Here is a 27,073-nt window from a genome sequence, read left to right on the forward strand (position 1 = left end):
ATTATTATATTTTCCAAACCTCGTTAATTTTGACGCCTCCACGTATTATTTTAGAACGCAGTTGATTCATATACCGGGTTTTCTCTTTAAATCTGAGTTTCAGATTTGTAGTGCGTTAGTATTTCAGATTCAACGTGAGTTGATCATTAAATGCAAAGTTAAACAGATCAAAGGACTCAATCTTTCAAATTTTATCTAAAATATGACTTCTATTTGGCAGATGCCAATTACGTATCTCAGAATTCTAATAACAAGTAGCTAGAACAAGCAGCAGGATAACTAAAACCAGATTTATAAGGACGCAACAAAGTTGGGGAAACAGCCGTAAACTGGAACTGGCCGAACCCATTTGATGTGTGGAGTCGCCGGCGGTAGAAGAGGAACACCATCAAAACCGCCGCCGACGAAGCACTGAGACGGAAAAGCACAAGGATGGCGCATCATCGGCAGCGGCATGATGAACCTCCTCGGACTGAAAGGAGATGATCCGTGCTTGATCTTATGACAAGTGCTCTCGAAACCGTAAAGAATCATGGAGTCTCGCTGGTCCTGGACGGCCCACCTCTTGTGCATCTCGTAGAAGGTCAATCCGGTGACCAAACTATCGAATCCAGCCTGGTGAGCCACGCCGTCGGCCTCCACCTCCAGTAGATCCGCAAGCTTCATCAGACCGAGCTGTCCGCCGAGGAGTCCATGGCAGAATCGTGCCATGAACTTGACGTCGTAAAGTCTTCCTCCGAACATGTCGCGCGCCGTCGTTATAAATTCCGGCAGCGTCTCCGGCAGAGGCCTTCCGCCAGTCAGCATTTTCATCAAATACCCTACATCGTACGCGCCATGGAATGTCACGAACGAACAGGCGGCGCCGCCGCCGAACAGCTTCTCCCGTAGCAGCGCGCCGCAGCGAACAGAAGAAACTCCCTCGCGCCGGTGCCTTTGCATATCGATGCCGCTGTTCTCCAGGAGGCGAATGGACTCCGGCGAGCAGGGGTCGACCTCTGGGTCGAAGTCAGAGAAGTTAATCTGCCATGTGGGTTGAGGCAGAGGCCGGTTGCCGGAGGCGTCGAAGAGAGTGATCCCGAGCTGGATGACGCGGAGATTGTCCGCGTTGTACTTCAGGTCTCCGTATCTCTCCTCCTCAGGAGCACGGCGAGGGGTGATTCGGAGGAAGCCGGAGAACTCTGTATCGATTGCAACGATCGGGAAAGAGCGGCGAAGAACGGCAATAGTTTCCATCTGCTCCAGTAGATTATGCTCCCAGACTTCGACGGCTCCCATCGCCAACTCCGAGTGTAGAATCGAGCCGGCGGCGGTAGAGTTGAGAACTGCGATGATGATCGGTGGCTATCGAAGCCTTATTTATAGAGATCCTCTGAGTTCCATTCCTACTGGAATCCGTTATTAATTGTTCCGGAGTTTACGTAACAATATGATTGGCGGTTTATTTGGAAAATTATTTCTGATTAACTGTGTCAATTCTTTTTAAATTATAATTAGTTTCCTAATTATAATTGGAGTTGGATTCCTAAATCGGATCTGTAAATGGATTTTGAATTTCAAAATTCTAATAATTATTTTGATATTATGAATAGAAATATCCAAATTTAATTACAAAATTACAAAAAACAAAAAATAAAAGTTATAAATATTAAGCATCCATTACTAAAATGGCGAGGGAAGCAATTAGTTTTAATAATTTTATTAAAATAACAAATGAATCAAGTTTTACTGCAATAAATATATTTTTTAAATTCCTAAGGTGCTTAACATGGGCATACATACAAAAGGAATACATATTTAGTTTAATTTTTCACATCTATAATAGATTAAAGATAAATATGAAAATTAATAATAACAAATAGTTAACTAATATTTAATAGGTATTTATGAAAATTATGATAAAAGCTATTTTTTATTTATTTTTATATTTTGTAATTAATATATATTTTTAAATTTAATAATTTTTATGGAACCTCGTATCTAATTGTTATTAATATTCAAATTATATATCATGATTTTATATTTATTAAATCATGCACCTCTTTTTTAAAATATCTTTCCCTTTTACATGTGCTTATCCGGCCTGCTCAAACACAAAGTATATTTAAAATCTTGAAAAATAAATCAACATTTTAAAAATATTATTTCTCTCTCTTTTTTTTTACCATAGAGTTAAATACAAGATGAAATTAAGATTGAAAGATATAATTATATTAAAAAATCTTTAAAATATAACGATCTTGATTTGGATATCCACATTCGAATATGATAAATTTAAGGTTATCATTGAATTTTAGTCAAAATCCACTGATATCTTTTAGCCACATCCAAATCAGATCAATGCATTTCTACTAGTCTCTTTAGTCATATCATGCCCTCCAATTTTGTTTCACATCCTAGATAGGTTGTTTTGAGTTTCTAAAATTTTTTATCTCCTTATAGATGGTCGTGGATATGACGGATTCCACCTTTTTACATAAAATCATGAAAAAGTCCAACATGACACACTCAACTGCATGCAGTGGGTCCCACATCCATGCAGTGAGACCCACAGCCATGCAGTGTGTCATGTTGGACTGTTGGATTTTTTTATACTGCATATCATTTCTCTTTATATAAATATGACACAAATTCACTGTTGAATTTAGGCACATCATATTCATTCAACAATAACATCAATGCGTTAATATGACTCTTCTAACTTTGACTATGTTCAAAATTTTAAAATTTGGTATTCTACAACTATAAGTGACTTTTGACAAATATTCACTGATATTCTTAATCACATTTGAATCAACTCAAACCTTTGGTCTCATCATGCCCTTCATCCTTGATTTCACACCTTATATAGGTTATTGTGAGTTCCTAAACTTTATACAACTTTAAATTTGGCACAAATTCATATTGAATTTAAGTATATTATATTCACCTATTAAAATATCAATGTATTCCTAGGACTTCCTTAACTCTAACTATGTCTAAAATTTAAAAATTTAGACACTACACAACTATAAGTGATTTTTTGTCAAAACCCACTACTGACCTTAAGAATATTAGAATCAATCTAAACTAATAATGATGCACTTTTAGGAATCTCTTAAGTTTTATTATGCACTCAAACCTTAATTCCACAGCTTAAATAACATGCTTTGAGTTTTTAAAATTTAAATAATTTTATACAATTTAACACAAAGTTATTGTTAGACTTAGGCATATTATATTCACTAAATAATAGTACCAATGTGTTATTGTAACTCTCTTGATTTTAACCATATCTAAAATTTTAAAATTTAGACATTTTACATAGTGAGTTTTATCAAAATTTATTAATGATCTTAGGAATATCAAACTCAACTCAAATCAGGACAATACACTCTTAGGAGTCTCATTATGTCTTCACACTTTAATTTTAGAAAACTTAAATGACATACTATAATTTTCTAAAATTTAGATAATTTTATAATTTTGACACAAAGTCACTCTTGCTCTTAAATATATCGTATTCATTCAATAACAATATTACTGTATTTCTGTATAACAATTAAAAAAGTGTGGTCAAAATTTACTTAGGGTAGTGTAGATATCAAAATCTAGAATTTTAGGCTAGACTTAGGAGATTCTTAAGAGTCCATTAACCATGAGTTTGAGTTGATTTTAATATGGCTAAGCTCATAATGAATTTTGATTAAAATTCTTTAATAATTATATAATATTCAGTTTTTAAAATTTTAAAATTTGAGGAATACATTGATATTGTTATTAAGTCAATATAATAAATTTAAATCTAATAATGAGTCTTACCAAAATTTTACTAAATTTCATAAACTTACCACATGCTATTTTTACATATGAAATTATAATTTAAGCACACGGTCAGACTCATAAAACTTCTAAGAGTGTATTAGTTCCCAGCTGAATTGATTATGCTGTATTTAAAATCATCACTGATTTTTAATTAAAATTTATTAATTTTTTAAATTTATCATTATATTTTTAACTCTTTTGAGTGTAATCATGCACTCTAATATTGATTTCACTGTATATTTTGTTCCTTGTTAAGCGTGTGAGAGATTTACATGCTATTTTATATTCACTTTCTGTACCTTTAAAGAAACGGTTAAAAAGGGCGATGTTTGTTTAGAGAGAGATGACCGCGAGCTCGAGTAGTTTCGCGGTGCCAATGCCATCCTTCCATCTCCGTATTTGTAGGGTTTGCCCATGGCCGCCGCTGCGGCTTCCGTCGACGCCTTGTCGCTATCAGACCGGAAGAGGATCAGCAGGAAGGCTGCGTTGCTTCTGGTTCCCGCCGGAGAAAGCGGAGGAGTGGCGGCTCGATCCGAAGAGAAATGCTGTCGGTGGCGCTCGGAGATCTCGAACGGAGGCATTACCATCTCTCCTCTTCTCCTCCTCCAGGTACATTTAACACACCGTTGCTTACTTGAGGGTCTTAAGGAATATTTTCTCAATGCTTATAATAACTTGTGGTTTCTTTTTTTTATTTTTAAATTCGGATCTATTTCTACAAAATGCGCGAGATTCGGTGACGATCGTGTATAGTGTATCAGTATGGATTGAAAAAAGGGGCGAATTGCTTGTTCTTATTGTTCCGGTTAGTTTCACTTCTTACTAGAAGAGTAATGCAAGTTCCTAGGGAGCTTAGGCATTTCTTGATTTAGCTAGGTTTACTTGTGCGCTATGGTCTTTAATAGCATCTCTATGGGGTGCACATGAAATGGTGCTCTCATATCCTCGATTGCATTAGATAGCCTGTCTTGAGTAGTATGTTCTTTGTTAGCCTGATCAAGACTGGTACTCTTGGCTATTCTACAGAGATTATGGACTGCATTTAGATTTATTCAAGTAATCTGTGAAAAACAAGCAAAGAGAAAAGATTTGTTAAGTGAAAATTAGTGGCAAATGGATTCAATTTGGCAGGTTTTGAATAAGTCCATTTTGGTCCGGAGTGTATGAAACTAACTAGTTAATAATAGTTAAAAAGTCTTATCAATCTATCATCTTAATGGAAACTATGTTCTCTCTGGAAAATGAGTTTGATACTACATAATTATTTAACATCTCATTTTTGTCTTCCATATTTGATTATTATACTAAATAAAAAATGTTGTGTGTTCCAAAGTAAAGAAAAGAAAAGAAATAGAAATGTTGGGTTTAAAATTTTATCTTCTATGATTCATAATTTGAAGCATACCGCGCTGTGTATTCTATATGATTTTGTGCATACTTGGTTAAATCTTGGAAAAGCTTAATTGAATCTTTTCCCTTCACAATTTGTATGCATGTTGGTGCCCTTTGAGAACTTGTTTAATCTTGTAAAAGCTCAACACTTGGAGTTCTCATACTGTAGTAGGAATTGAAGCCATCATGTTGTTGTAGGGGAACCATATAGTGTTACTGCCTTTGATATCTGTCTCTCTACTAAAATTCCACTTATAATGAATGAAGATCGGAAGAAGGGGAGCCTTGATGCAATGGTAAAGTTGCTGCTGTGTGATCTAGAGTTCACGGATTCGAGTCTCGGAAACAACCTCTTGCAAAACAGGGTAAGGTTGCGTACAATAGACCCTTCCTCAGGACCTCGCATTGACGGGAGCTTCATGCACCAGGCTGCCCTTTTTTAATGGATAAAGATCGGAATAAAATCTTCAAAATAGTTTAAGAAGCACCTAAAAAATGTTAGTGCTATCTAATGAAACAATGTTAAATTGGGGGGAAAAATACGTTACTGCTTTTAATGTACATTTTGAGCTTATATGTAGCATTTATATTGTTAGTAAATACCCAAATTTGGAATTCATTGTCATCATCCCAAGTGAACCTTCTTCTTCATCACTTGAGTTGTTATCCAGTGATTTTTCTCTCAAGGTTTTCTTGCTTTAATTCCTAAAATCAATCTTGAACCATGGTCTGTATGAAAGTATTACCCCACATTGTTGCCTAGAGTTTTTATACTATGTGAAGCTGTTATTTATCAAGTGTGAAATTTTTATATTTGTTAATTACAAGTTATACTTTTCACTAAATTTTTGTTGGATCTATTGAATCTCTTATCGCAGCCCCAAAAAGCTCTCTAAACAAGATTTCTCTTCTCGTTGCTGCCCTAAGAATTCTCCTCCTGAATCTCGTGATACTCCACCACAAAGAGGTTTGTTCTAGCACTAACAGTTACAGTTTAGTAATATTAAATAACTCAACTCTGTTAAGTGTTTACAACAAGGGGCATTTTTGCATAACTAGCAACATTGTCATTGTTTCAATGAATTATGTGTATTATAGATGAGTTTACTATTGGGACCTTTAGTGATAGGAGTAAATTGATTTGTTTCATTGACATCTTCCATATAGATATTGGCATTGCTAGTGAGAAGGATTGGGGCATCAACTTACTTGATGAAAAGGTTAGTGAGTCTGGCCAAAATGAAGATGGGAGTACATGGTATCGGGATAGTGGTGAAGAGCTAGGAGAAAATGGATTCAAGTGTCGTTGGGCTAAGATGGGAGGTAAATCACCAGATGGAAAATCAGTATGGAAAGAAATGGTAAGTTTTTTATTTTTTAGTTTTATGTGTGTTATATATTGTGTACATTTCAATAAATTGAAAATAATTAACTAGTAGTTTTCTTTTGTTGTGTGTTCATTTTTTTACTTGGAATTCAATTATCATCAACTATTGATAATTGAGTGTTAGTGTGATGATGTATTTTTGCAGGAACAATTAGTTTTTCATTTTCAAAATAATAAAGTGTGCACCTTAAGGAAAAAGAAAACAAGAATCATTTAACCGTTTCAGTCTTCACTGCTAATAATCAAGTTTGGTTTTCAGACTTGTTTCGTTACCATATTTGGGACCAGTTTTTAGTCAAATATTTTACTCTGCTCGAATGCTCCTCTTATAAAAATATTTCTTGTTTCAAATACTTACATGTACTTTTTTTCATTCTTGGAATTATGAGTGAACTGAAATATTAGAATATGAGATAGCCCAGCTAGAAGATGATTATCTAACTGTGAACTGGGTCACCTTTTTTTTATGGCTATTGTTCTTTTCCAAGGCTACTATTCTTTTTTTATGGCTTGAATATTGTTTTTTATGGCTATTATCTAACTGAAACTTCATCATAAGCTAGTTCTGTACTTTTCCAAGGTTGAATTAGCGTTTGTTTCAAAAGTTTGGCCCATTGCTCATTGGAAAGATAAATATTCCTACTACACCTTTCTTGATGCTTGCTATTAGAATATTGCAGTGTTTTTCATATGAATCTCAGAGATTTTAAGAGTTCAAATAGCAAAATGATGCTACAAACTTAATCATGAATGCTGAATATATTTTGTGGTACGCAATTTCTCAATCAGTTTGGCAGTAGTTTGATTTGACAAGCTTTTTTTATCTGTCCTTGTTTTGTCTTTTGTAAAATGCGTATGTTAACTTAAAATATTTCCTATTATAATCAAGAATATATTTACATACAAAATCTAGCACTTTCCATGTAGCATTTTTTTACTATTTGTTCTGTGTAATGTCTTCAAAGCCTATATCCATGTCTTTCAACTTTGACAAATGGATCTACTTGTTTTCTTGGTCTCTTTGGCAGTGGTGGGAGAAGAGTGATTGGACTGGATATAAAGAGCTAGGTAAAAATAAATATTTTTTCTAATTTAAGTTCTCTTTGTATGGTAGTTGCATTTATTGTAATCAATAAGTAATTAGTTTACTTAACTCTTTTACATCGCTGAAAATATTTATATCTTACTGGAAAATCCCAACTCTTACTGATGCTTATATTAAATGTTTCTTTTCTGCTTTGATTTTTTCTATCCGTAGCTACTTTCTTCTTGGTTCAAATGCAAAATACTTTTTCTGGTAAGCAAAAGTTGACTTTACTGCTAGTGGAATTTGTTCATGCATCTGCAAGTGAGCTGCTGCTATTTTGTAACATCAAGCAAAGCCTGCTGTATCTTCTCTAGGGCTTGGATTTATAGACAGATTAATCTTTGTAGTTTTTTGATATTCTCTGGAATAGAATTCCTCCCTTTAGGCATGGCTACAGAATCAGTTTCTTTTTTATGGCAGAAAAATATTATGACTTTAATTTGAAAAATGGAGAATGTCATCAGTAAAGCAGTTGCTAAATGCTGAAGAAAATATCAATGTCAGCATCAGTTCCTTTAACTAGTAGGATCCTAGTTTAATTGGAAACTGTGGGACAAGGTCCTTGAAATGAACCCCCAAAAAATCACCAATGTTGTTCCCTTACTTTAGGTTGTTTGTCTGGTTATGTTTTGGTTGGAAACTGTGGGAAAATGCCCTTGAAATGAACAAAAAGAACACCAATGTCGTTCCCTTACTTTAGTTTGATAGTCTGGTTATGTTTTGGGGTAGATGAGTTTTTGCTACTTCGAAATGTCAAATTATCTGATGTGGTATCTGTGTCTTACTACTTAGAAGATTATTATACTATCGTATAACTTCCTAATAATCCACTTAGACACAAAAAAGACATTCGATGCTTGTTGAGAAAATTTCAGATTGTATCAAAACTTTATGGATTGGCAAGTATGCAGCACAAGAACCGTAAAATAAAATATGCACATGTATTGGATACTTTTTGACACTGTCTGTTGAGAGAATTTTCCATTTGTATGCAACACTGTCAAATTTGTCAATGGGACATAAAGTATTTCAGATAACATATTATGATGTGACATTTTGAAATGATAATATCGATAGGACTGTGACTTTATCTTTTGCTAAATATTTATTTTCTACTTATAGGTTCATACACAACAATCCATTTAAGTTGATATTTAATTCATATAAGTAGTTGAAATTCATATGTTTAATTAGCATATTACTGAGATTAACATTTTTTTACTCTGCTCAAAGTTCTTGCGTATTGTTTAAAATTGCTATGCTATTAAATTATCACTTGAGGGAATTTATAGATAGATTTATTTAATATATTCCCATGCTTCTAGTTTTTGTGAACTTTAACTCGGCCGATCATTGCTGTTTGTACAAGAAGTCATGTGTTTAAAAATATGATGTGCTTATTCTTCATTATTGAATTATTTAACCTAATTTATGTTTGGTCATTTCATGCCCTTGTTCACATGTTTGTTTGTTTTATTTTTTGCTATCACATTCTAAAGGTGCAGAAAAATCTGGAGAAAATGACAAAGGAGATTCTTGGTGGGAAACATGGAAAGAAATTCTTTATCAGGATGAGTGGAGGTAATCAGGTCTTTGTCCATAACATAGTTCAACAATAAAGAAATATTTCATTCTTAAGTTTTAGTTTAATTGCAAGGACAATGTTGTCGCTAGTTAAATTTGCAAACATGGTTCTAGCACATAAGTTTTCTAACATATTACTTGAGTACAAATTCTTAAAAAATGGTTAAGGATGGATCAGGCTCAAGCGCGTGAACTAAATCAATCTTATTACTGCAGTAATTCTACCCTAAATCAATCTCATTATCAGTCCCATGCACGGTAGCTTTGGCTAAGATAGTCATTTGTGAATGAACATGATTTGCAAGTGAGGTTTCATGATTGGGTAATAAAAATAGTAAAATGATGAAGTGCCGTTAAGGTGGACAAAATGACACAAAGTTTTAATACTCGAGCAAGGACAAGTGTGAAGATGTGATGTTTCACATAGGTAAACTATAATTACCTTATTATTTTAATTTCCTTAGGTTCATAAGGGCTCAGTGTGTTATAGTTTCAATATAACAAAAAAAATTCTCCTATTTACATTCCCCACCCTTCTCATCTAATCATTGTGATGAATCACTGAGTTTTTTCAGAGTCAGCTAACTAGAATACCAAGGGAGACGTTTTAAAATTTATTTCCAATTTGACCTGTATATAATACACTTCAACCTACTTAGAGTGGTTGCCGGTGCAACCATCGAACTTATTGGACCAAAAAAAAGTAAATCAGTAGAACATAATGGAAAATATTAATCTTTTGTGAGGACAATAGATGATATCATTGTAGAATAACAATTGATTAGGAGAAAATGGGATTTTATTGTAGTAAATACCTATTATGCATAAAATGTACAATGTTAGTATCTTTAAGCATATATCATTCTGTGAGGCCTCTGCATATACGTTTTCATTTAATTTATTAACTAGGTTTTCTATTTTTTAAAAATTTATAAAGCAATAACTACTTAATGGGGCTTTAAACATGAATAGGATGTGAATAACTTGTGCTTAGTCTGCTAACACAATTTGGTCAATGCATTTGTTCTCCAAATCTTTTTATTTAGAATATACAGAATTACTTGAATTATTGTTTTTGGAAGAACCTTGTTGTATTGTGTAGAATGTTCAAGAACGATTTTCTGCACTATTTTTTACAAAAAAAACAATTTTTATTTGCATCTTTTTTTCTGTTATCTGGAATATAAAGTAATGATGAACCTATTTTGTTTTGTAGTAATCTTGCAAGGATAGAAAGGAGCGCACAAAAGCAAGCAAAATCAGGCATAGAAAATGCTGGATGGTATGAGAAATGGTGAGAAGTGTGTGATTGCCTATGATGTTTACTTTTTCCTAATTAGCCTTTTCTGTTATTTGATCTAGTTAGCCCGCTGGATATTACATTATTTCTAGGTGGGAAAAGTATGATGCAAAAGGTTGGACAGAAAAAGGAGCTCATAAATACGGAAGGCTAAATGAGCAATCCTGGTGGGAGAAGTGGGGAGAACATTATGATGGGAGAGGATTCGTACTTAAATGGTTTGACTACTCACATCTGCATTAAATTAATGTCTTTGATAATTTACCAATATTTGGCATGTTTTCTTTTTTATAAATTATTTCTGCTCATTGCAATAACAATTTCTCTTATTACACTGGCTAATATGAGATGAAATTATTAGTTATTATGTTAATGATGTTTATGTTGCCATCTCACAAATTGGTTACATTTGATGCAAATGGCATCTTCCCAACTGAATTATCCTCAAGATAACTTCTACTGTAGGTATTAATCAATTTGTCCGTTTATATTTTGTTAGATCAGGCATGCAAAATCTTCTCATTTATCATCTGCTCTTCTCTTGATAAAAAAGGATACATGTCACACACTAGATTGATCTGTGAGTGTTCAATATTAAGATACTGTGCTTTATCTTTCTCAATACGAATTGATTTCTGAAATGGTCTTGCTTCTAATAGTCAGTATTCTTAACATTGCTTACTATATGCTTAGTCATTTATAGGACTGACAAATGGGCAGAGACACAGATGGGTACCAGATGGGGGGATAAGTGGGAAGACAAATTTGTTGAAGGGATAGGTTCTCGGCAAGGTGAAACATGGCATGTGTCCCCTGCTGGTGAACGTAAGTTGTAAATTTGTTATTCATTTGGGTATTGTTTTATAGATGAGGCATCTGTTATTGATGAATGTTGGTTCAGCTGAGCAATTGCATTTGAGATGATAGTAGCTTGGACTTGGATAAGCTCTTATATGCAATACATATGATATCAGGATCAGGCATATGTTTAAAAGGTCTTTTATCATCATATCTCATGTAATATTCATCACAAGAATGATTAAAATGTATATATGCAACGGTAAAAAGAAAAAGAGTTATTCAGTAGAAATGATTTGTTACAAGGGTATTTAATAACATCAAAGGTAGGTCTCAAGAATAATTTTTTGCTGGCCCTTTGTCATCTCCTTTATGTTTCATTTGCACTACAAAGTTCAGATAAGTCTGCATCTGCAAGCACTATTTTTGCAATAATATAATTTATTATGTGAAATATCTGCAAAACAATTGGATTTTTTTTATGCAATATATCTTTCCCTTGCATACGCCTCACCTCACTTTTAATTGAAGAAGACAATGGTTATGTAGGATTAATTAGTAGAGATCCTATTTCTTAACTCTCTGTCCTTTTGTTTTCATGTATTCTTTTTCTCATTTGCCTGATATCATTTAAAACCTGCATAATCATTTGTTTCATTTTGTAGGTTGGTCAAGAAGCTGGGGGGAAGAGCATTTTGGAAATGGGTAATGATTGCAATCTAATTCCTTTCAATTATTTTTCATAAAGACATGTGGATCTTTTGTGTGAGAAAATAAATAACTAATGCCTAAATGTCAATAAATTTTTCTCAATCAAAAACCATGCAGTTCCGATCTTGAGTTGACCGGCCTAGGTTGTACTAGATGGCCTATAATTTTGTGACTAGATTATAGTTTTGGTTTAGTTCATAATACTGTGTAATATCTTCATTGAATATGCCTGCATTAGACTACTAGCATCCATAATTTTAAGAAATTTTCTTTGTTCTAAAACTTTTGAATCACCAAGCCTCTGATTGCCTGCTTAATCAAGTGTGATTGCTATTCATTCTAAAAACTACCTAAAATAGCCATGATCCATTTTGCCCTACATTTATCTACTTTCTTTCAGTCTTGGACTTTGCTATCTCAAGCAACTCAAATGATTTATTTATTTTTTTACATTATTTTGATTCAGGAAAGTACACAAGTATGGAAAAAGCACTGCAGGAGAAAGCTGGGATATCATTGTGGATGAAGAAACCTATTACGAGTGAGATAGTGACTTTTTGCTTTATATTCTTTTTAGAGAGATATGAAGGGAGAGAAAATAAACTAATTTCTTTTCTCTACTTTTTTTCATCTCTAATTTCTTTTCGATCTTTCCTCTCTTGTCATTCATTTCTCTCTTTTACTAGGGCCATGCCTCAATATGGATGGGCAGAAGTTGTCGGTGATTCCACCCAATTGTTATCAATTCAACCTTATCAGAAGCACCCAAGTGTAATTCCGAATGTCGAATTTGATGCATCAGACAAAGATACTCCTCCAGATGAAAACTGGTCACGGTGACTAGGTTTTTGTCGGCACTCTTGACTTTTTGCTGTTCTTAGCTTTTTAAGCTGAAGTATTATGTGGCTTGGTTTCTGAAGTCTCATTCATCTGTCCATTATTTCATTAATTATTATTGTATGTGTTTGTGTTTGTGTTTGCTTGCTTGATTCTTTTCTTTGATCCTGTTATTGTGATATCAATGAAACAAATACTCCAAATTTTGCCTGATAAAGTAGGTTCAAGATAGCAAATGTTGCATGAGCATGGAATTTTTATGATCCAAATGCTGCCTACTCGCAAAGTGCCTTGTAATTTGTACATTAATGAAAAACTCTAAGGATGGTCAACGTATGCCAATGACCAAGTGAGGGATATGAAGGATCTTATCCATAGATAGAATTACTCTGCAATCATTTGAGCATGTATTCTTTCAATTTGTCTTTCATATATCATGACAGCTACTCTAGTATGGATCCTCACCTTCAAGACATTTGACAGATTCCAATTTCGAGGGGAGATTGAAGAGGATGGGATTCCTTGGTGAGACTTAAAATTGTGGCCGTGACTCCTCTCTATGGAATTGAAGGAAATCTTTATCATTTTTAAGTGGAGCTTGGCTTCAATTGTCATCAAGAAATCACATAGAATCAACAAAAAATAACACAAACCAACACATCGGTTGCTGCTCACAGCTCCTTTTGGTGTAAAATATGCTGATTTCTTACAGATTGTTTATCTAAAACCTCTCTTGCTTATACTTAATTATACCATCCTGATTCACCATCATACGTAAACTAGTCGACTAGTACATAAGCTGGTAACTAAACATGATGGTTGTATCGTATCATTATCAGTGTGACTGAGACTACGAAAGGCATGCAGTTTAGTGACCATGCCGCATGAGATCTTTCCACTATCTACTCGAAGTCTATATTGGTGCTGGATTACTAATCACATACGCCCGAAACTGAAGCCTCTTCTGGCAATGCAATCCCTCGGTGATGATGGTTGAGGGGAGATCAACTTCTTGGGGTCAGGCTCAGAGATATATGGCTGAGATGCCACATAATCAAGAGCAACGACCACATCAGCCATAACTGGTCGAACACGAGGCTGCTCTTGTAGACACGTTAAGATGACGGCGATCAACTGCTGAAAGGGCCTCAGCGGGTAGCGACCTTGAAGCAAGGGATCAGCCAACTGGTGGTTCTTCCTTTTATCGCTGAGAAAAGGCCTCGACTGAAAGAAACAACAAAAAAATATTAAACCAATAAAATGCCATTTATACATGCTGTACTTTAATATCTAAAGAACATTTGACATGAGAAATTAACTAACCAGAAGCACTTACCCAAATCAAGAGTTTTTGTTCTGGAACAGGTTTAAAAGCATCATAAACTCTTCGTCCAGTAATCAGCTCCAAGAGAAGCACACCAAAGCTATACACATCAGACTTGAGACTCAGTTTACCACTCATTGCATAATCAGGAGCACAATAACCATACGTTCCCATCACCCTCGTGGAAACGTGCGTGTGGTCACCAACAGGTCCAACTCTTGCAAGTCCAAAATCAGAGAGTTTTGGGTTGAAGTCGATATCTAATAGCACATTTGCAGCTTTCATATCTCGGTAAATAACAGGTGGATTTGCGACTTCATGTAAATAAGTCAACCCTTTGGCAACTCCTACCGCGATCTTTATTCGTGTGTTCCAATCAAGGGGTAGCTTATCAGGGAGAGGATCTGAGATTTAACAAAGCAAATCATAAAACACACAAACAACATCCTTAGAAAAAGCACTTAAATTGCCTAACAGGAACATCCTTCCTATGTCATATGTATAACTGGACTATAACCCAACTGTATGCCTACAAGTTATTCTAATGAAAACCCAATTATCTACTGGAGTAGTTTCATGATGATTATTGTATAAGGATCATATAGCTATCCTTCTTTTGTGAAATTTGCATTGTGATTCAATTGTCTGATAGTCGATCGGTTTCTACATCCTTGCCCATAATCCTCAAAGCAAGTTGCCATTTCTGATCATCTGATTAAATATTGTAGTGATGTTCTTCATATGCCAAGCAATAAAGCAGTTGGAACTCGAAATAAAGTAATAAATAAGGTAGGTACAGACAAGCACTGTTCAAGAATGAACAATGAATTGACACACGTAGAGGAAAGGAAATCATAACATGTGAACAATGAGTAGTAACTGATCCAACGAACCAGTTAATGTAAAATTCACGTCAGATCCTACAGACAAAATACAGAACAAGGTACGGGACGCTTACCAAACAGGTGATCTGCCAAGCTGCCTTTCGGCATGTACTCGTAGACCAAGAGCCTTTCATCGCCGTCAGCGCAGTACCCGATCAAGCTAACGAGGTTGGGATGCCGAAGAACAACCAGCATGAGAACCTCGACCAGGAATTCTTTGTTCCCTTGAAGCCCATCGCGCTTTAGCTGCTTGATAGCCACCTCCTGCTCGTGCAAAAAGGTCTTTTTCCCCGTCAACAATGGATTCTGCTTTGACAGATGCAGAAGGAAAGCGAAAAGTAGGAAGAAAGAGGGTTGCCTGGCTGGAATCCAGCAGTCCTTTGTAAACTCTTCCGAAACCCCCTTCTCCGATCAAATTAGCTTCCTTGAAGTTCTGCGTGGCGATCGCGAGATGCCGGAAAGTGAAGCTGTGCGCGGAGTTGCTCTTCTTCTCGCCTAGTGATGACGCCTTGTTCCCGATCACTGATCCCACACAGAGGAGCTATATTTCAGTAAGAGATTCATAGGAAATGCATTCATACTACACGCAATCACAATGCAGATTGCAGTCCGGATACATACCCGAGGAATCGCCACGGAATCCTGAGGTGGATTGGGCGCCGTCTCTGTTTTCTATCCGGGAGTTGGACTCCCTCTTGCGATGATGTAAACAAGGGAAGCAACCCATCTACGCCAAAGTTCTAAATCCCTAGCCTGGATCGGCGCTAATACGATCGAAAAGCAAAAAAGAATGTATCCAGCAAAGCACCTACATTGCCCTCCAACGCGAGGGAAAGAAGAAACCTCATCGATCTCGCTTCCCCCTTCCCTCGCCTCACCCTTCCGCTGTCACGAACAAAATGCCGGGTTTTCTTAACTAGGAACGCCTTCAAACAGAGACCAAGTAATAATTAGCAACAACACGACAATATCTGCGATCCGTGAGAAATCCCACTTCGGGAAGCAAGGGAAACCGTAAAACGCACCAATGACAAGGGCAACGAAGCAGAGCAGGGATCCCGAGAAAGGAGGGGAGAGAGAGAGGAAAGCGGCGGAGTCGCTGACAAGACGGCAAAGGAGACGACTGCCACACTCGTCCGCTCCTTTTGTCGTCTTCTTCCTCGCCGCCGTTCCACTCGCCGGCGCAGGAGGAGCAGAGGCGGCGAAGCGAGATGTGCAGAACGAAATGCATGAAATCAAGCGCTTCTTTTTTTGGAATTTATTTATTTGTTTGTTTATTTATTTATTTTGCCCTTTTTTTAAGGGAATCGTATCCAATTTCGTTCTTCTTTTCCGATTCCCATCAAAACAACTCCATTCTTTCTTCTTCTACCTAAAATAATTAAATCACACTCAAATAAATTAAATTCGACGTCATTTTTTTTTAAAAAAAAGAGATGCAAATAAAGAAAACATAATCTTTATAATACAAGAAAAATAAGATTTGATAGAATATCCTCTCTTAATGGGCCGTGATCCAATGTCCAATTCATAATTTCTCCAAAAATAATAAAGAATCTTTCATAAGTAAGTTCGATATTTGATTTGATAAAAATTTAATTAAATAAAGAAAACATAATCTTTATAATACAAGAAAAATAAGATTTGATAGAATAAATATGAATCTTTATACATATTTGATTTGATATAAATTAAAAATATACATAATAAAAATTATAAATTTTTCATAAATAATATTCACAGATAAAATTTATAAATATCTTCGTCAACAATTCTCTTATTAAATTATAAAAAATTTAATTGTACCAGTACATGCAGCTGGTGAACACAAAAGAATGCAGCCTTAGACCTTTTGATTCTTTTTTTATGCAAAGTCACAGAGACTGGACAAACTAAACATATGGACCCTGCAGCAGCTCATGTGTTCAGATAAGAAGCTAAGTCATGCGTAGGAGAATGAGATCATGCTACTGTCCTAATTGAAGTAAAGTTGAATAAGCTTTTGCTGAGCTCAGGCCCCATTTGTGTCAGAGGCCATGTGAGCTGTTGAATGCTCATAATCTATACCTGAAGATCTGTAACAGGCTTACGTGCATGAGATGCAAGCTCAGATTAATGGAAGGTGCTATTGTGTCCTTGGAACATGGCCTCCTTTTACTATGTGCTCCTTGTTGACCTTAATGAGCTGCATGGGATTTACTGGCATTCTGAATAATGCAAGCAGCTAGCTAGCCATGAGATAAATGTGAATTATCTGAAGATGGATCGAGTTGAAGTGGTTGGTGGAAGGAGAAGTGGTCCACTGAGAACGATCCCAGGTCTGCTTTGATGAAACTGCAAGCAAAAGTAGGTAAGAAGGTGAGTGCTGCTCCGCAGTAGAACTCAACAGAGTGAAGGAAAGAAGAAAGCAGATGAGAAGACATACCACTGTTATGTACTTGCTAATTTCTGATGATGAAGAGGTTTCAACAATAATTGTGCATAATTGGGAGGTAATTACTAAAGTTGAAATGATAAAACTCATGTGGACACTGAGATGGTTCATGATTCCTGCAGAGAACAAAGCAAGGCCATCAATCAAACAAAGTGGGCGGCCAAGGTTTTTATTGATTGATTCTCCATTGTCATGTTGGAGATAGGTAACCAACGCACTCTGACTAATGCTTTCGTATTGCCTCCAAACTGTCTATTATATGCCACCAATGGAGCCACCCTCGTGCCCAAAAGCTTTAGCCACCACCCGATGTCCTCGCCCTCATGAGCTGTACGAGAGAAGAAAATAGAGGTAAGAGAGATGCTGCGGACAATAGAACTGGTTTTGGAGAGGTTATTGCAGCAAAGATTGCTTTTTGGGAGGAGCTAGACCTTGTTTAATGGAAATAATTTAGGAAATGAGAAGAGAGGAGTGAGAAAAATGGCGAGGAAGAAAAGGAGAGTAGGTCGCTGCTTTCCAGGTGTTCTTGTCACCAGTGGGATCTTCTGCAACTCGAGCCATTTCTAGGGTTCCAGATTGGGAGTTTGCTCAGCACCCTACGAGTGCAGTCAAGGTGTTTGCTTTCGATCGTGAGAGAAGGATTTGTAACAGAAAACTATGGAAATAATGCTTTTTTTCTGTTTTTGGAAAAATCATGGAGAACTGCTGTTCAAAAGCTGGCATTTTGCTAACTTTGAAGCTTCATGTGACTTCTCTCTTCGAGTGTTGGCCAACAGCTCAAAGCTTGCCTGAAATAATATCACTCTCCTTCATGTTTTGCCATTATTGTTACCTCTGAAATGCAAAAATAGTATCAGTAGTATCACTCATTTGCAAATTGCCCGAGCTTTTTTTAAGTATCATCTTAATTTGACTATCTTGCAGGTTAAGAGTTGATTATGAGAAAATTTTGATAATGTGTTGAAGGGAGCATCAGTAGAAGATGGTAGGAGTATTGCAGTTCTTCGATTTTGGTCAAACCAGCTCCTCCCGCAAGTTGCTAGCACTTAATCGGCACAATAGCGGTGAGATTGCATCTTGCAAGATGTAAATGTACATGGACCTATAACTTTCTTTTAAGTTAAACTCAAGAAAACATATATAAACCTTCAACTTTATCACTCGAGTTAAATTATCGAAAATTCCTTCGGTCATATTTTACTATCATATATCATTCTCTTTGAAGTTAATTCCTGATCTTGCTGCCTTCACAGGTCTTGAACCCCCTAGAAATAGCTTAGAGGTTCCTATGAATACGTATCATAATTTTCAACTGGTTCATGAAGACATTCAAGTAAGTTGTTTGGTTTAAGTCATTGGTTTTGAATTGTTCTTCAGAGTATTCATGGCTTCTTTAGCTTCATTTGTATATATCTGAGCTTACATGCTTCTGGTTATGTTTCTGATTCGGTACTTGAGATTTTTCTTCGGCGATTTATGTGAATCTTCTTGTGGGGATTTAACAAGAACCTAGAACGAAAATTGATTCCCTTTTTATATTCACATGATTTCAGTACTCAAGTTATTATAAAGAGGACATTTGCCAACAATCTCATGCCAAAACACTGATTGCTGTTGAAAGGCTCCACAGAACAAAGGATCAGCATAACAGACTGAGTGTCGTGGCTCGATTAATGGGAATGGAGTCACTGCCTTCAGACACCAAGCCTACTATACATTCAAAAGAGTTAAATGATCATAAAAGGCCTAGAAAGAAAGCCAACTTTGTTTCTTCAAGTCGACAACCATCATTTATGACCAAGCCAATTGAAAGTCCCAAAAATTTGTTTCCTTGTGACATCAAGCGAGATTTCGATCCACATTCAGGGATCTATGAGATTGATAAGCCACTGCCACGAAAACATCCTCAGGAGGAGTTGTTGCAGAAATTCAAAAAGGAATTTGAGGCATGGCAAGCATCTAAGGTACATGAGCAGTCAATGAGCCTCGAACTCAAACATGATCCTCTACATAGGAGATATATGAATACTCTTTCACAAGGGAGTCTCAACAAAGAGAAAGTGTCTCGGTATCGTGTTCCATCAGCTAGATCAGTCATAGATCATGATGAACAAGAGAATTTTATGGAGTATGAGGAGTCTGTGAGTAATCTTGACGATAATGGGCCAACAAAACACGATGCTGCCAGAGACAAAATGAGAAATAATTCTACTGCCACTGTGTTTGATTATGGGCTAAGTATGTGTGTTTCACCAGGAAGGATAGTGATTCTCAAACCCAGTCTTGAAGTGAATGATGGCACTGAGGATTTCTGCTTATGCTCGCCATTGATGTTAAAGAAACAAAGGAACATGCATGATTTTCTTGAACAGGTAAAGGAAAGACTCATTGTAGAAATGCAAGGAAAGCCTAGAGCTGAGATCAAAACTCGGTGGACTGAACCAGAGGTTTTTGTCGGCGAAGCATTGGCTGATTCTGAGCAGATTTCATCAAAAGCATTCAAACGAAATGGAGGACCAGTCTCTACAGGTGATAAGATTGCCATGATGCAACCAAAATCAACAAGTTCATACAGAAATGAAATCCAATTCAGAGGAAAGAGTTCACCAGGGTTTATTAGCAAGAATGCTACAAAATCATCAGAGAAAATGGAGGATGTTTTGAAGGATGAAACAGACAGAGATAGCATTTTGATTTTTCAACAAAAACCTATTACATCTCTTTCAAACAAAGAAGCAGAAAAGGAAACATTCAGTACAATGCACCATTTTCTGAACAAGGAAAGTGCCAATTTAAGTTACTTGGAGGAAAGGAAAGCCCTTAATGTGTCAAAATCTTTTAGGCGTGACCAGACACATGCATTCAATGATGAGACCGAGTCGCCAAAGAACCTCACAAGGTCATATTCAGCTCCTGTTTCTGGAACTGAATTTAGGAAACTTCTTTTAGAGGACAAGAATGTATTGGCAGCAGCACACATTCATCGGACCCATGAAGCATCTGATAACAACATAATTGAACAAAGGAAGACAAAGAAAGATGGTTTTAACATTAAGAACAGAGTTTCCAGTTTGAGGCAGAACCTCATGCTGAAAAGTAAGCTTTTTGGGAAGAGGACACAACTAATGGATCGATCACCTGGAGATGAAATATTTTTCATGAAAGCCATCGAAACCACACCGTCTGTTCTTATGAGCATAGCCTTTGAACAGGCAAGCACCCTATCAAAATGCATGATTCCTCTATAGCCTAATACTTCGAATACAAAATTCATTTGATTGGAATTGATGTGTTCAGGATAACTCCACTGAGGTGCCTCCAAGCCCAGCATCAGTATGCAGCAGCTCCGATGATGAGATCTGTAGGCCCTACTATCCGAGTCCAGTATCTCCATTAGAGGCGCTTTTCAATGAGGATTTTCCATCCCTACCACCCTATGAAGAACTAGATTCAAATCCTCAGGGTGAGGACTCTTTTCTTGTCTATTCATTACAATAGCCTTGTCATTTTCATGATTTTTTTCACTGAACCATAGTTGAGTCATGAATGTATTTCTATAAACATTAACACATGGAAGCAATCAAAGGCCTGTCACTTATTATCAATGACTTTTATTTTAGATACTAACAAAAAGATTCTTTGCCAAATTGATAGAGAAACTAGTTTGTTTAGCATGTAATTGCCAAAAAAAATTATACATGGAAGAACCTGGAAAAAAGAGAGCCACAGCATGGATTAATTGAACCTTTAGAGTGGTTGCTGTATCATCATAATTGATCTATTGCATTCAATCAAGACACAATTTACCTTAAATTCTCTAATTGTAGTCACTCTTGCATCAGATACTGGTTATCTTTTTCCAGAATCAAATTTGTCAGAAGAACTTGAGTATGATGGATCAACAGAAGCAAAAGACAAGAAAAAACAAACAAAAAATGAACTTCAGGACTTTGAGTGCACTGCCAAAGCTTATGTAAGAAATATCCTCTTCACCTCTGGTCTGTATCAGAAAAACCACTCTGAACAAGCACTTTGGGAATGGGGTACTCCAAGAAAACCCATTTCCATGCTAGTTTTTGAGGAAGTTGAAGAAACATATCAAATCAGCTGCTGCAACATGGAAAGTAGCACATTCCTCCTAAATGATGGCAACATTGAGATAAGTCACAGAATCCTATTCGATCTACTGAATGAGGCATTGCTTAGGGCAGTCCAGAATTCAAAGCCTGATTCGGCATTCAAGAAGTGGGATATCGTTAAAAAGAGGTTACCACATGGGAATGAACTGTTGGAGACTTTGTGGCAACAGATTCAATTGAACATATGTCCACCTGAAGATGAGCTATGCTCTATACTGAGCATGGTGGCTAGAGATCTGAGTACTAGCTGGTCCAGTATGTTACATGAAGACCTCGACATCATCTGTGCCGACATGGAGTCCCTGATTATAGAGAATTTGACTGATGAGCTTATCAACAACTTGGGTTTTAGCTGTGTTCAGTGTTATTAGTATGATTTATTTGAATTTTGCAACCATTATTGGGTGCTTGTGCTTGGGGACTCACATTGCTCAACCAACTTACAGTGTTGTCTATTTTTATTGGTTTTTCTTATAGTTTTTGTTGTGAAACAAAGTGTGGATATTGTATTCTTGCTATATAGTGGAAAAAGAACAATAAGTATAACACTGTTATAAAAAGGGTCCTTGTTAATAAGACTCTCATAGTGTGTGATGTGAATCATACAGATTTGATGTAGGTGAAGTAATTAGTTTATATAAGATTGATGATATGCTTGGCGTTTATATAAGATGTTGGAGAAAATCAATTTTACATATAAAATGTATAATTTTTATACTATCAGTACTTCATATGATGTTTTAGTTGAAAGTTGTGTGAGAAACAAAGTGATTTTATCAAAATAATTATAAAAATTTGAGTTTTGTAATTGGAATCAATTTGTTTTTGTTAGATTTATAACTTTGCTACTTGACAAAACATTATTGCAGCACACAAGTAGTAACGTTTTAATATTAATATCATTATTCCATTAACAAAGGGAAAAGGGACAAGAGTTATTGGGGGAGTAAACTGCAAAGGACAATTATAGTTTGTCCTTCAAAGTATATCTCTCCCAAAAAATTTCAGGATTACAACAGACTTGGGCAAATAATAGAATGAAAAAGGAAGGACCACACCAATAATGAAAATCTTTGCAACAAATAGTGAGCAAATAAATTAATGGAAGTCCTGAAATAATACACAAGTTAATGATGTTCACACAAAAAAGAACACCTGACAAGCTTCAGCCAGTATAAAAGATAACTTTAGGTTGAGGGTATTCCAATATCCGAAACAGCAGGAAGAAGGTTAGCATAAATCCTTGTGATGACCCTTACTTATTCCCACTCATTCCCCAACTAGCATAATGATCACATACAAAATTGAAAAAGAAAAACAAAAATTTTTGCACAAAACATATATGGTAGTATGTTGTTGTTAGCCCCATTCCACTGTGATGAACCTGCTTTCTCAAGTGTTATGATAGTGATCCAATTTTGATTTAAGCAATCAGAGGTGGTGTAGAAATGAATCCACTTCCATCCAAGAGAATGCTTTAAGTGTGTCATAAACCAAAAGCCCCTCAGCTCACTGGAACTTTGAGCTTGCTCATGCCAATCTCCAGCTTCCCCACACTGGCTTCATTTTTTTCAACACCGGCTTTTACATCTTTAACCTGTAGCCATGGATGCTGCAGACACTGAGCGGCGGTCGGCCGCTTCTCAGGACAAAAATCAAGTAGAGGGCAAAGGAACTCAGCGAATCCGCGAGCAGCATCCTCGGGAAATTTGTATTTCTCGACCAGGAGTTTATCAAGTGGCCAGAATTTGAGTCTTCGGATCCTCTTGAGGTCTCCATACCTGTCGAAGTAGTCCTTTGACCGGGATCCTGTCGTAGCGATCTGAGCAGATGGAAGTGCTTAGGTGATATGAAACACTAACAGAATTGAAATAAGTACGCTCACCTTTTTGGGCATCTTTCCAAGGAGCTCCATCATCAAAGCCAAGTGATCCTGTCATGAGGTTCAAGTCAATTGCTGGAAATTAAATCATAACAAAACAGGAACTTGTTTCCAAAAAGAAAAATGCAGATCGGTAATTCGCTATACAAAGTGTTTCTCAGTTAGACAATGTTTTTCAAATCCATTGGTTCTTTAAAGCAACAAGCTCAAAAAGAGTCAAAAATGCTAAACATCACTTGGAACAAGAATTTGATATAAGAATTATGTCCTTAAATGTTCGACATGTTCATGGGCAATGGTCAAATAGCATAAGATTGTCTTTGAATTCCTTACTAGCCAACAAGAAACTATCCAATTCTTAGTACCTAAAATGCAGCAATGACCTGCAAGTCAACGTAATGGCTAACCAGTGAGATGTGATTTCAAGTAATAGAGGAGATGCTTTGTTGCTGCAAATAGATAACAGCGATAATTTAGCCTCTACTACACTTGTTGATAATTTTTTCGTCACCTGAATTGTTTATTTTGTTACACATTAATCACTAGATTGAATAGGTAAATTAATGATGATGCATTACTTCCATTACTTATCTCTCCTTTAGATGAATGGCCAGCTAATTCTGGCTAATATAAAGTCTCAGGTCTTGTACAACCTCACCATGCCTCATTACCTCCTAATTCTCTAAAAGAATATAAACACCCATTTCTTTTTCTGATAAACAATGAAACCAGTATACTAGAAACATTTTTTGGAAGCTATCTTCAACATATTAATGGTACAACTTTTTGCCAAATTAAAGATAGTATTTCTCTAGAACAAAAAAGAATTCTACTATAATGACAGATCTTAGCACAATAAATGATCAGATTGATAAAACTGAAGACATAGGAGTGACAAGAAGCTTGTCTAACATTAGCTTGGTTTCATGATACTAAAACACCTTGTTGTCAAGATAGATATCAGTAAAGCTTCAATTTTTACTAAAATTCTACCTACAAGCATTCATAGAGTAGACTGTGACTTTAACTAGTAACCAACTTTTTGATAAAATGTGTAAGCAATTAAGCATGGCTTCTCACCTAAGCATATATAGGCTAACTTTTTAATAAAATTTCTAAATTGTCTCAAAACAGCTTTTTACTTGCCTTATTAATGTTCAAAAACTATAAAACAAAAGAAAACCATGTTAACATACAGGAAAGAGCCATACCTCATCTTCACTATACCCTTGGCCACCTTTTGGAGTAAATAACATATCCCCAGTAGCAAGCTCATAAGCCATGCAAGCAAAGGACCACATATCTGTAAAATAATCATATCCAGCACCAAGAATTACCTCAGGTGACCGATATTGTCTAGTCTGTATATCATCAGTTAACTTCTTGTCCGACCAACAGGCATTCCCGAAATCCACAATCTTGGATCTAAGATCAATCCCATCCAAGCTCCTTTCCTGCAGCACCAAACCTGTAGTTGATGCTCTTCTCTCGGAGATCCTTGCCCTTGCCCGCTTTGCCCTTTCCTTTAGTTTCTTTTCAATCAAATTGACCACTCCTGCCCCATTTGGGTTGCCTTCTGGTCGCTCCAGGATTGGTGTGAATCCAGACCTGATTGGATCTTTTGCAGGATCAATGGTGGAGATCAGAAGAACATTCTCCAGCTTCAAATCCGTGTGAATGATACCCAACTCCCTGTGCAAATAATCAAGACCCAACAAGATAGACTTGCATATGTATTTCACCCTGTCTAGCCCAATGCCTTTGTAGCGGTTGTGCTTCACAAGTCGAAGTAGGCTATCGCCAAGGAACTCAACTACCAGGCAGAGATGCTGCCCGTTCGGACCAGAATGCTTAAAGTGATCGATTAGTCGAACTATGCACTTAGAATTTGAGGCATCCCCTTCTGCAATTGCAGATAGAAGCTCAATCTCATGGAGAGCAGCTTGAGCAAACTCTGGTGCACTTTTTTGAATTTTGAGAGCAACAAAATTCTGCAGAACAACGAAAAATGAACATTAGATAGGCAGGTTGATATAATTGAGGAACTTGAGAGGGCAAAGAAAAACAAACACAAATTAACATACTGTAATCGCACACCACGAATCAAGGAAAAGAAAATTAAAAATAGGAAAAGGAATGCAAATCAGCGAAAAGAAAATTAAAAATAGGAAAAGGAATACAAGATGATCGGATAGAGACCAAGACAGAGGTAGAGTGGACGTACAAGCATCCAGGGCCAAAAATGAGGAAAATTTCGTAGTGATGTATGATGCGAACCACAGATCAGTCGTCATAAGAACAGATTTGAATGATAAAGAAAATAAAAGTTGTCCGATAAATAATATCAAGTAATCAAACCGAACGAAGCAATTGCAGAAAATTAATGAAGCGTGATCAGGAGTAGGTTCCGTGTTTGACCATTATTGAACAATAATCATTAATCCGTACATTGATTGCAGAAAAGCGCCAATAATTCATCAATCAAATAGATGATCGAGTAATTAAGCTCCAGTCCAAAGCCAATCCGCGAAGAGATTAATCGCATATAGAACTTCAACAATTGTCCGGAAATTTCCATCTTTGACGACGGTTCACACAGAGATCGGCCATGAAAGGCGAGATCTTTCCTTGCGGAATCATTCGCAGGGATAACAACAGGAAAATCACAAGAAGAAACGACAAAAAAAGATTCGTCAAGACAGCGTACCTCGGATCGGGTGTCATAGGCGAGCCATACGGTGGAGAAATGACCCCACCCGAGCTTCCGCTGGGCGATGTAGCGCCCGCCGGCGAACTGATCGCCGACCCTGACCGCATGGTATCCACCCTTGCGGTAGGCGTCGACGCCCTCGTCCTCCTCAGATCCAGACGACGAAGAGTACGACATATTCCTCCGCTCCCCAGAAGCTCTCACCTTGATCGCTGCCTCGCGATCTCCGAAGGATCCCAAATTTCTCGCGAGCTAAGAAGAAGGCAACGGAAGACGAGAGAAGGAGAGAAGGAGAGAAGAAGGGGGAGGAGGGACGCGGATGGCGGATCTGAGGCGGAGGTGGGAGGCGATGGCTACAACTGGCCGACCGAATGCGAAGGAATGGGTGACCGATGACCTCTTTTACCAATAAAGGCAAGCCTCCGGAGACTAGTGCGAGGGAAGGCCCTCCGAGCACGAATCGACGGTTCAGATCGCATCATGATTCGCGAATTGAAGATGTGGATGATTGTAGATTGGGGAAGATGAACTGATTTATTGGATGTGACGGGCGAATGGGCAATGGGTCCGACTCCGGTTCGGTCTGTGTTTGAAGAACCGGACCGATTCAATAAATGATCCGGGACGAGTCAGATTTAATGCAGGGCTATCAGATTTAATGCAGAAAAAGAAACTAGTAAACTAAAATAAAAACGATCGATCTTATTATGAAAGTACAGACCATTCCATGAACTTATCAATCCATATTTATAAAAACAAGAAGAAAAAAAGAGAGCAACAGAAGTAGTTTAGAGAACACT

General features: G+C 36.6%; 5 protein-coding genes across 5 annotated transcripts; 2 read left to right on the plus strand and 3 right to left on the minus strand.

Annotated features, from left to right (window-relative positions):
- Positions 1-291: 291 nt before the first annotated feature.
- LOC141837283 (putative CCR4-associated factor 1 homolog 11) lies at positions 292-1,278 on the minus strand. The gene has a single exon (XM_074724714.1). The coding sequence runs from the start codon at positions 1,276-1,278 to the stop codon at positions 292-294; it is 987 nt and encodes a 328-aa protein (XP_074580815.1).
- A 2,869-nt stretch (positions 1,279-4,147) lies between these two features.
- On the plus strand, positions 4,148-12,903 carry LOC141840372 (protein EARLY STARVATION 1, chloroplastic-like). Its single transcript, XM_074728343.1, has 11 exons — positions 4,148-4,413; positions 6,075-6,163; positions 6,364-6,557; positions 7,612-7,651; positions 9,170-9,251; positions 10,471-10,548; positions 10,647-10,772; positions 11,258-11,379; positions 12,018-12,057; positions 12,530-12,604; positions 12,750-12,903. The coding sequence occupies exons 1-11, from the start codon at positions 4,148-4,150 to the stop codon at positions 12,901-12,903; spliced, it is 1,266 nt and encodes a 421-aa protein (XP_074584444.1).
- Positions 12,904-13,582: 679 nt separating this feature from the next.
- Positions 13,583-16,274, minus strand: LOC141840373 (putative serine/threonine-protein kinase PBL21). Its single transcript, XM_074728344.1, has 6 exons — positions 16,134-16,274; positions 15,730-16,034; positions 15,467-15,630; positions 15,183-15,372; positions 14,237-14,628; positions 13,583-14,124 (listed from the first exon to the last, which is right to left on the minus strand). The coding sequence occupies exons 2-6, from the start codon at positions 15,833-15,835 to the stop codon at positions 13,837-13,839; spliced, it is 1,140 nt and encodes a 379-aa protein (XP_074584445.1). The 5' UTR covers positions 15,836-16,034; positions 16,134-16,274; the 3' UTR covers positions 13,583-13,836.
- A 2,199-nt stretch (positions 16,275-18,473) lies between these two features.
- LOC141840374 (uncharacterized) lies at positions 18,474-22,200 on the plus strand. The gene is made up of 5 exons (XM_074728345.1): positions 18,474-18,606; positions 18,796-18,875; positions 19,096-20,754; positions 20,840-21,005; positions 21,385-22,200. The coding sequence occupies exons 1-5, from the start codon at positions 18,525-18,527 to the stop codon at positions 22,050-22,052; spliced, it is 2,655 nt and encodes an 884-aa protein (XP_074584446.1). The 5' UTR covers positions 18,474-18,524; the 3' UTR covers positions 22,053-22,200.
- A 654-nt stretch (positions 22,201-22,854) lies between these two features.
- On the minus strand, positions 22,855-26,637 carry LOC141840296 (uncharacterized). Its single transcript, XM_074728237.1, has 4 exons — positions 26,271-26,637; positions 24,775-25,554; positions 23,567-23,614; positions 22,855-23,503 (listed from the first exon to the last, which is right to left on the minus strand). The coding sequence occupies exons 1-4, from the start codon at positions 26,448-26,450 to the stop codon at positions 23,186-23,188; spliced, it is 1,326 nt and encodes a 441-aa protein (XP_074584338.1). The 5' UTR covers positions 26,451-26,637; the 3' UTR covers positions 22,855-23,185.
- Positions 26,638-27,073: the final 436 nt, after the last annotated feature.

The sequence above is a fragment of the Curcuma longa genome, chromosome 11 (genome assembly GCF_044706935.1).
Source record: "Curcuma longa cultivar G26 ecotype Majalengka, Jawa Barat chromosome 11, ITB_CL_G26_1.1, whole genome shotgun sequence".
NCBI classification, from domain to species: Eukaryota; Viridiplantae; Streptophyta; class Magnoliopsida; order Zingiberales; family Zingiberaceae; genus Curcuma; species Curcuma longa.

What these genes read in the sequence shown, in the direction of transcription:
- LOC141840372 (XM_074728343.1), top strand. Translation starts at nt 4,148, where the DNA reads ATGACCGCGAGCTCGAGTAGTTTCGCGGTGCCAATGCCATCCTTCCAT. An exon ending in TGTGTCCCCTGCTGGTGAAC is followed by an intron (nt 11,380 to 12,017) that starts GTAAGTTGTAAA and finishes TTCATTTTGTAG; the next exon opens with GTTGGTCAAGAAGCTGGGGG. An exon ending in GAAGAGCATTTTGGAAATGG is followed by an intron (nt 12,058 to 12,529) that starts GTAATGATTGCA and finishes ATTTTGATTCAG; the next exon opens with GAAAGTACACAAGTATGGAA.
- LOC141837283 (XM_074724714.1), bottom strand. Translation starts at nt 1,278, where the DNA reads ATGGGAGCCGTCGAAGTCTGGGAGCATAATCTACTGGAGCAGATGGAA.
- LOC141840296 (XM_074728237.1), bottom strand. Translation starts at nt 26,450, where the DNA reads ATGTCGTACTCTTCGTCGTCTGGATCTGAGGAGGACGAGGGCGTCGAC. An exon ending in AAGGGTATAGTGAAGATGAG is followed by an intron (nt 23,615 to 24,774) that starts GTATGGCTCTTT and finishes ACCTCATGACAG; the next exon opens with GATCACTTGGCTTTGATGAT. An exon ending in TTGGAAAGATGCCCAAAAAG is followed by an intron (nt 23,504 to 23,566) that starts GTGAGCGTACTT and finishes CCATCTGCTCAG; the next exon opens with ATCGCTACGACAGGATCCCG.
- LOC141840373 (XM_074728344.1), bottom strand. Translation starts at nt 15,835, where the DNA reads ATGGGTTGCTTCCCTTGTTTACATCATCGCAAGAGGGAGTCCAACTCC. An exon ending in ATTCCGTGGCGATTCCTCGG is followed by an intron (nt 15,631 to 15,729) that starts GTATGTATCCGG and finishes GTGTGGGATCAG; the next exon opens with TGATCGGGAACAAGGCGTCA. An exon ending in GACTGCTGGATTCCAGCCAG is followed by an intron (nt 15,373 to 15,466) that starts GCAACCCTCTTT and finishes TTGCACGAGCAG; the next exon opens with GAGGTGGCTATCAAGCAGCT.
- LOC141840374 (XM_074728345.1), top strand. Translation starts at nt 18,525, where the DNA reads ATGGTAGGAGTATTGCAGTTCTTCGATTTTGGTCAAACCAGCTCCTCC. An exon ending in TGGTTCATGAAGACATTCAA is followed by an intron (nt 18,876 to 19,095) that starts GTAAGTTGTTTG and finishes ACATGATTTCAG; the next exon opens with TACTCAAGTTATTATAAAGA. An exon ending in TGAGCATAGCCTTTGAACAG is followed by an intron (nt 20,755 to 20,839) that starts GCAAGCACCCTA and finishes TGATGTGTTCAG; the next exon opens with GATAACTCCACTGAGGTGCC.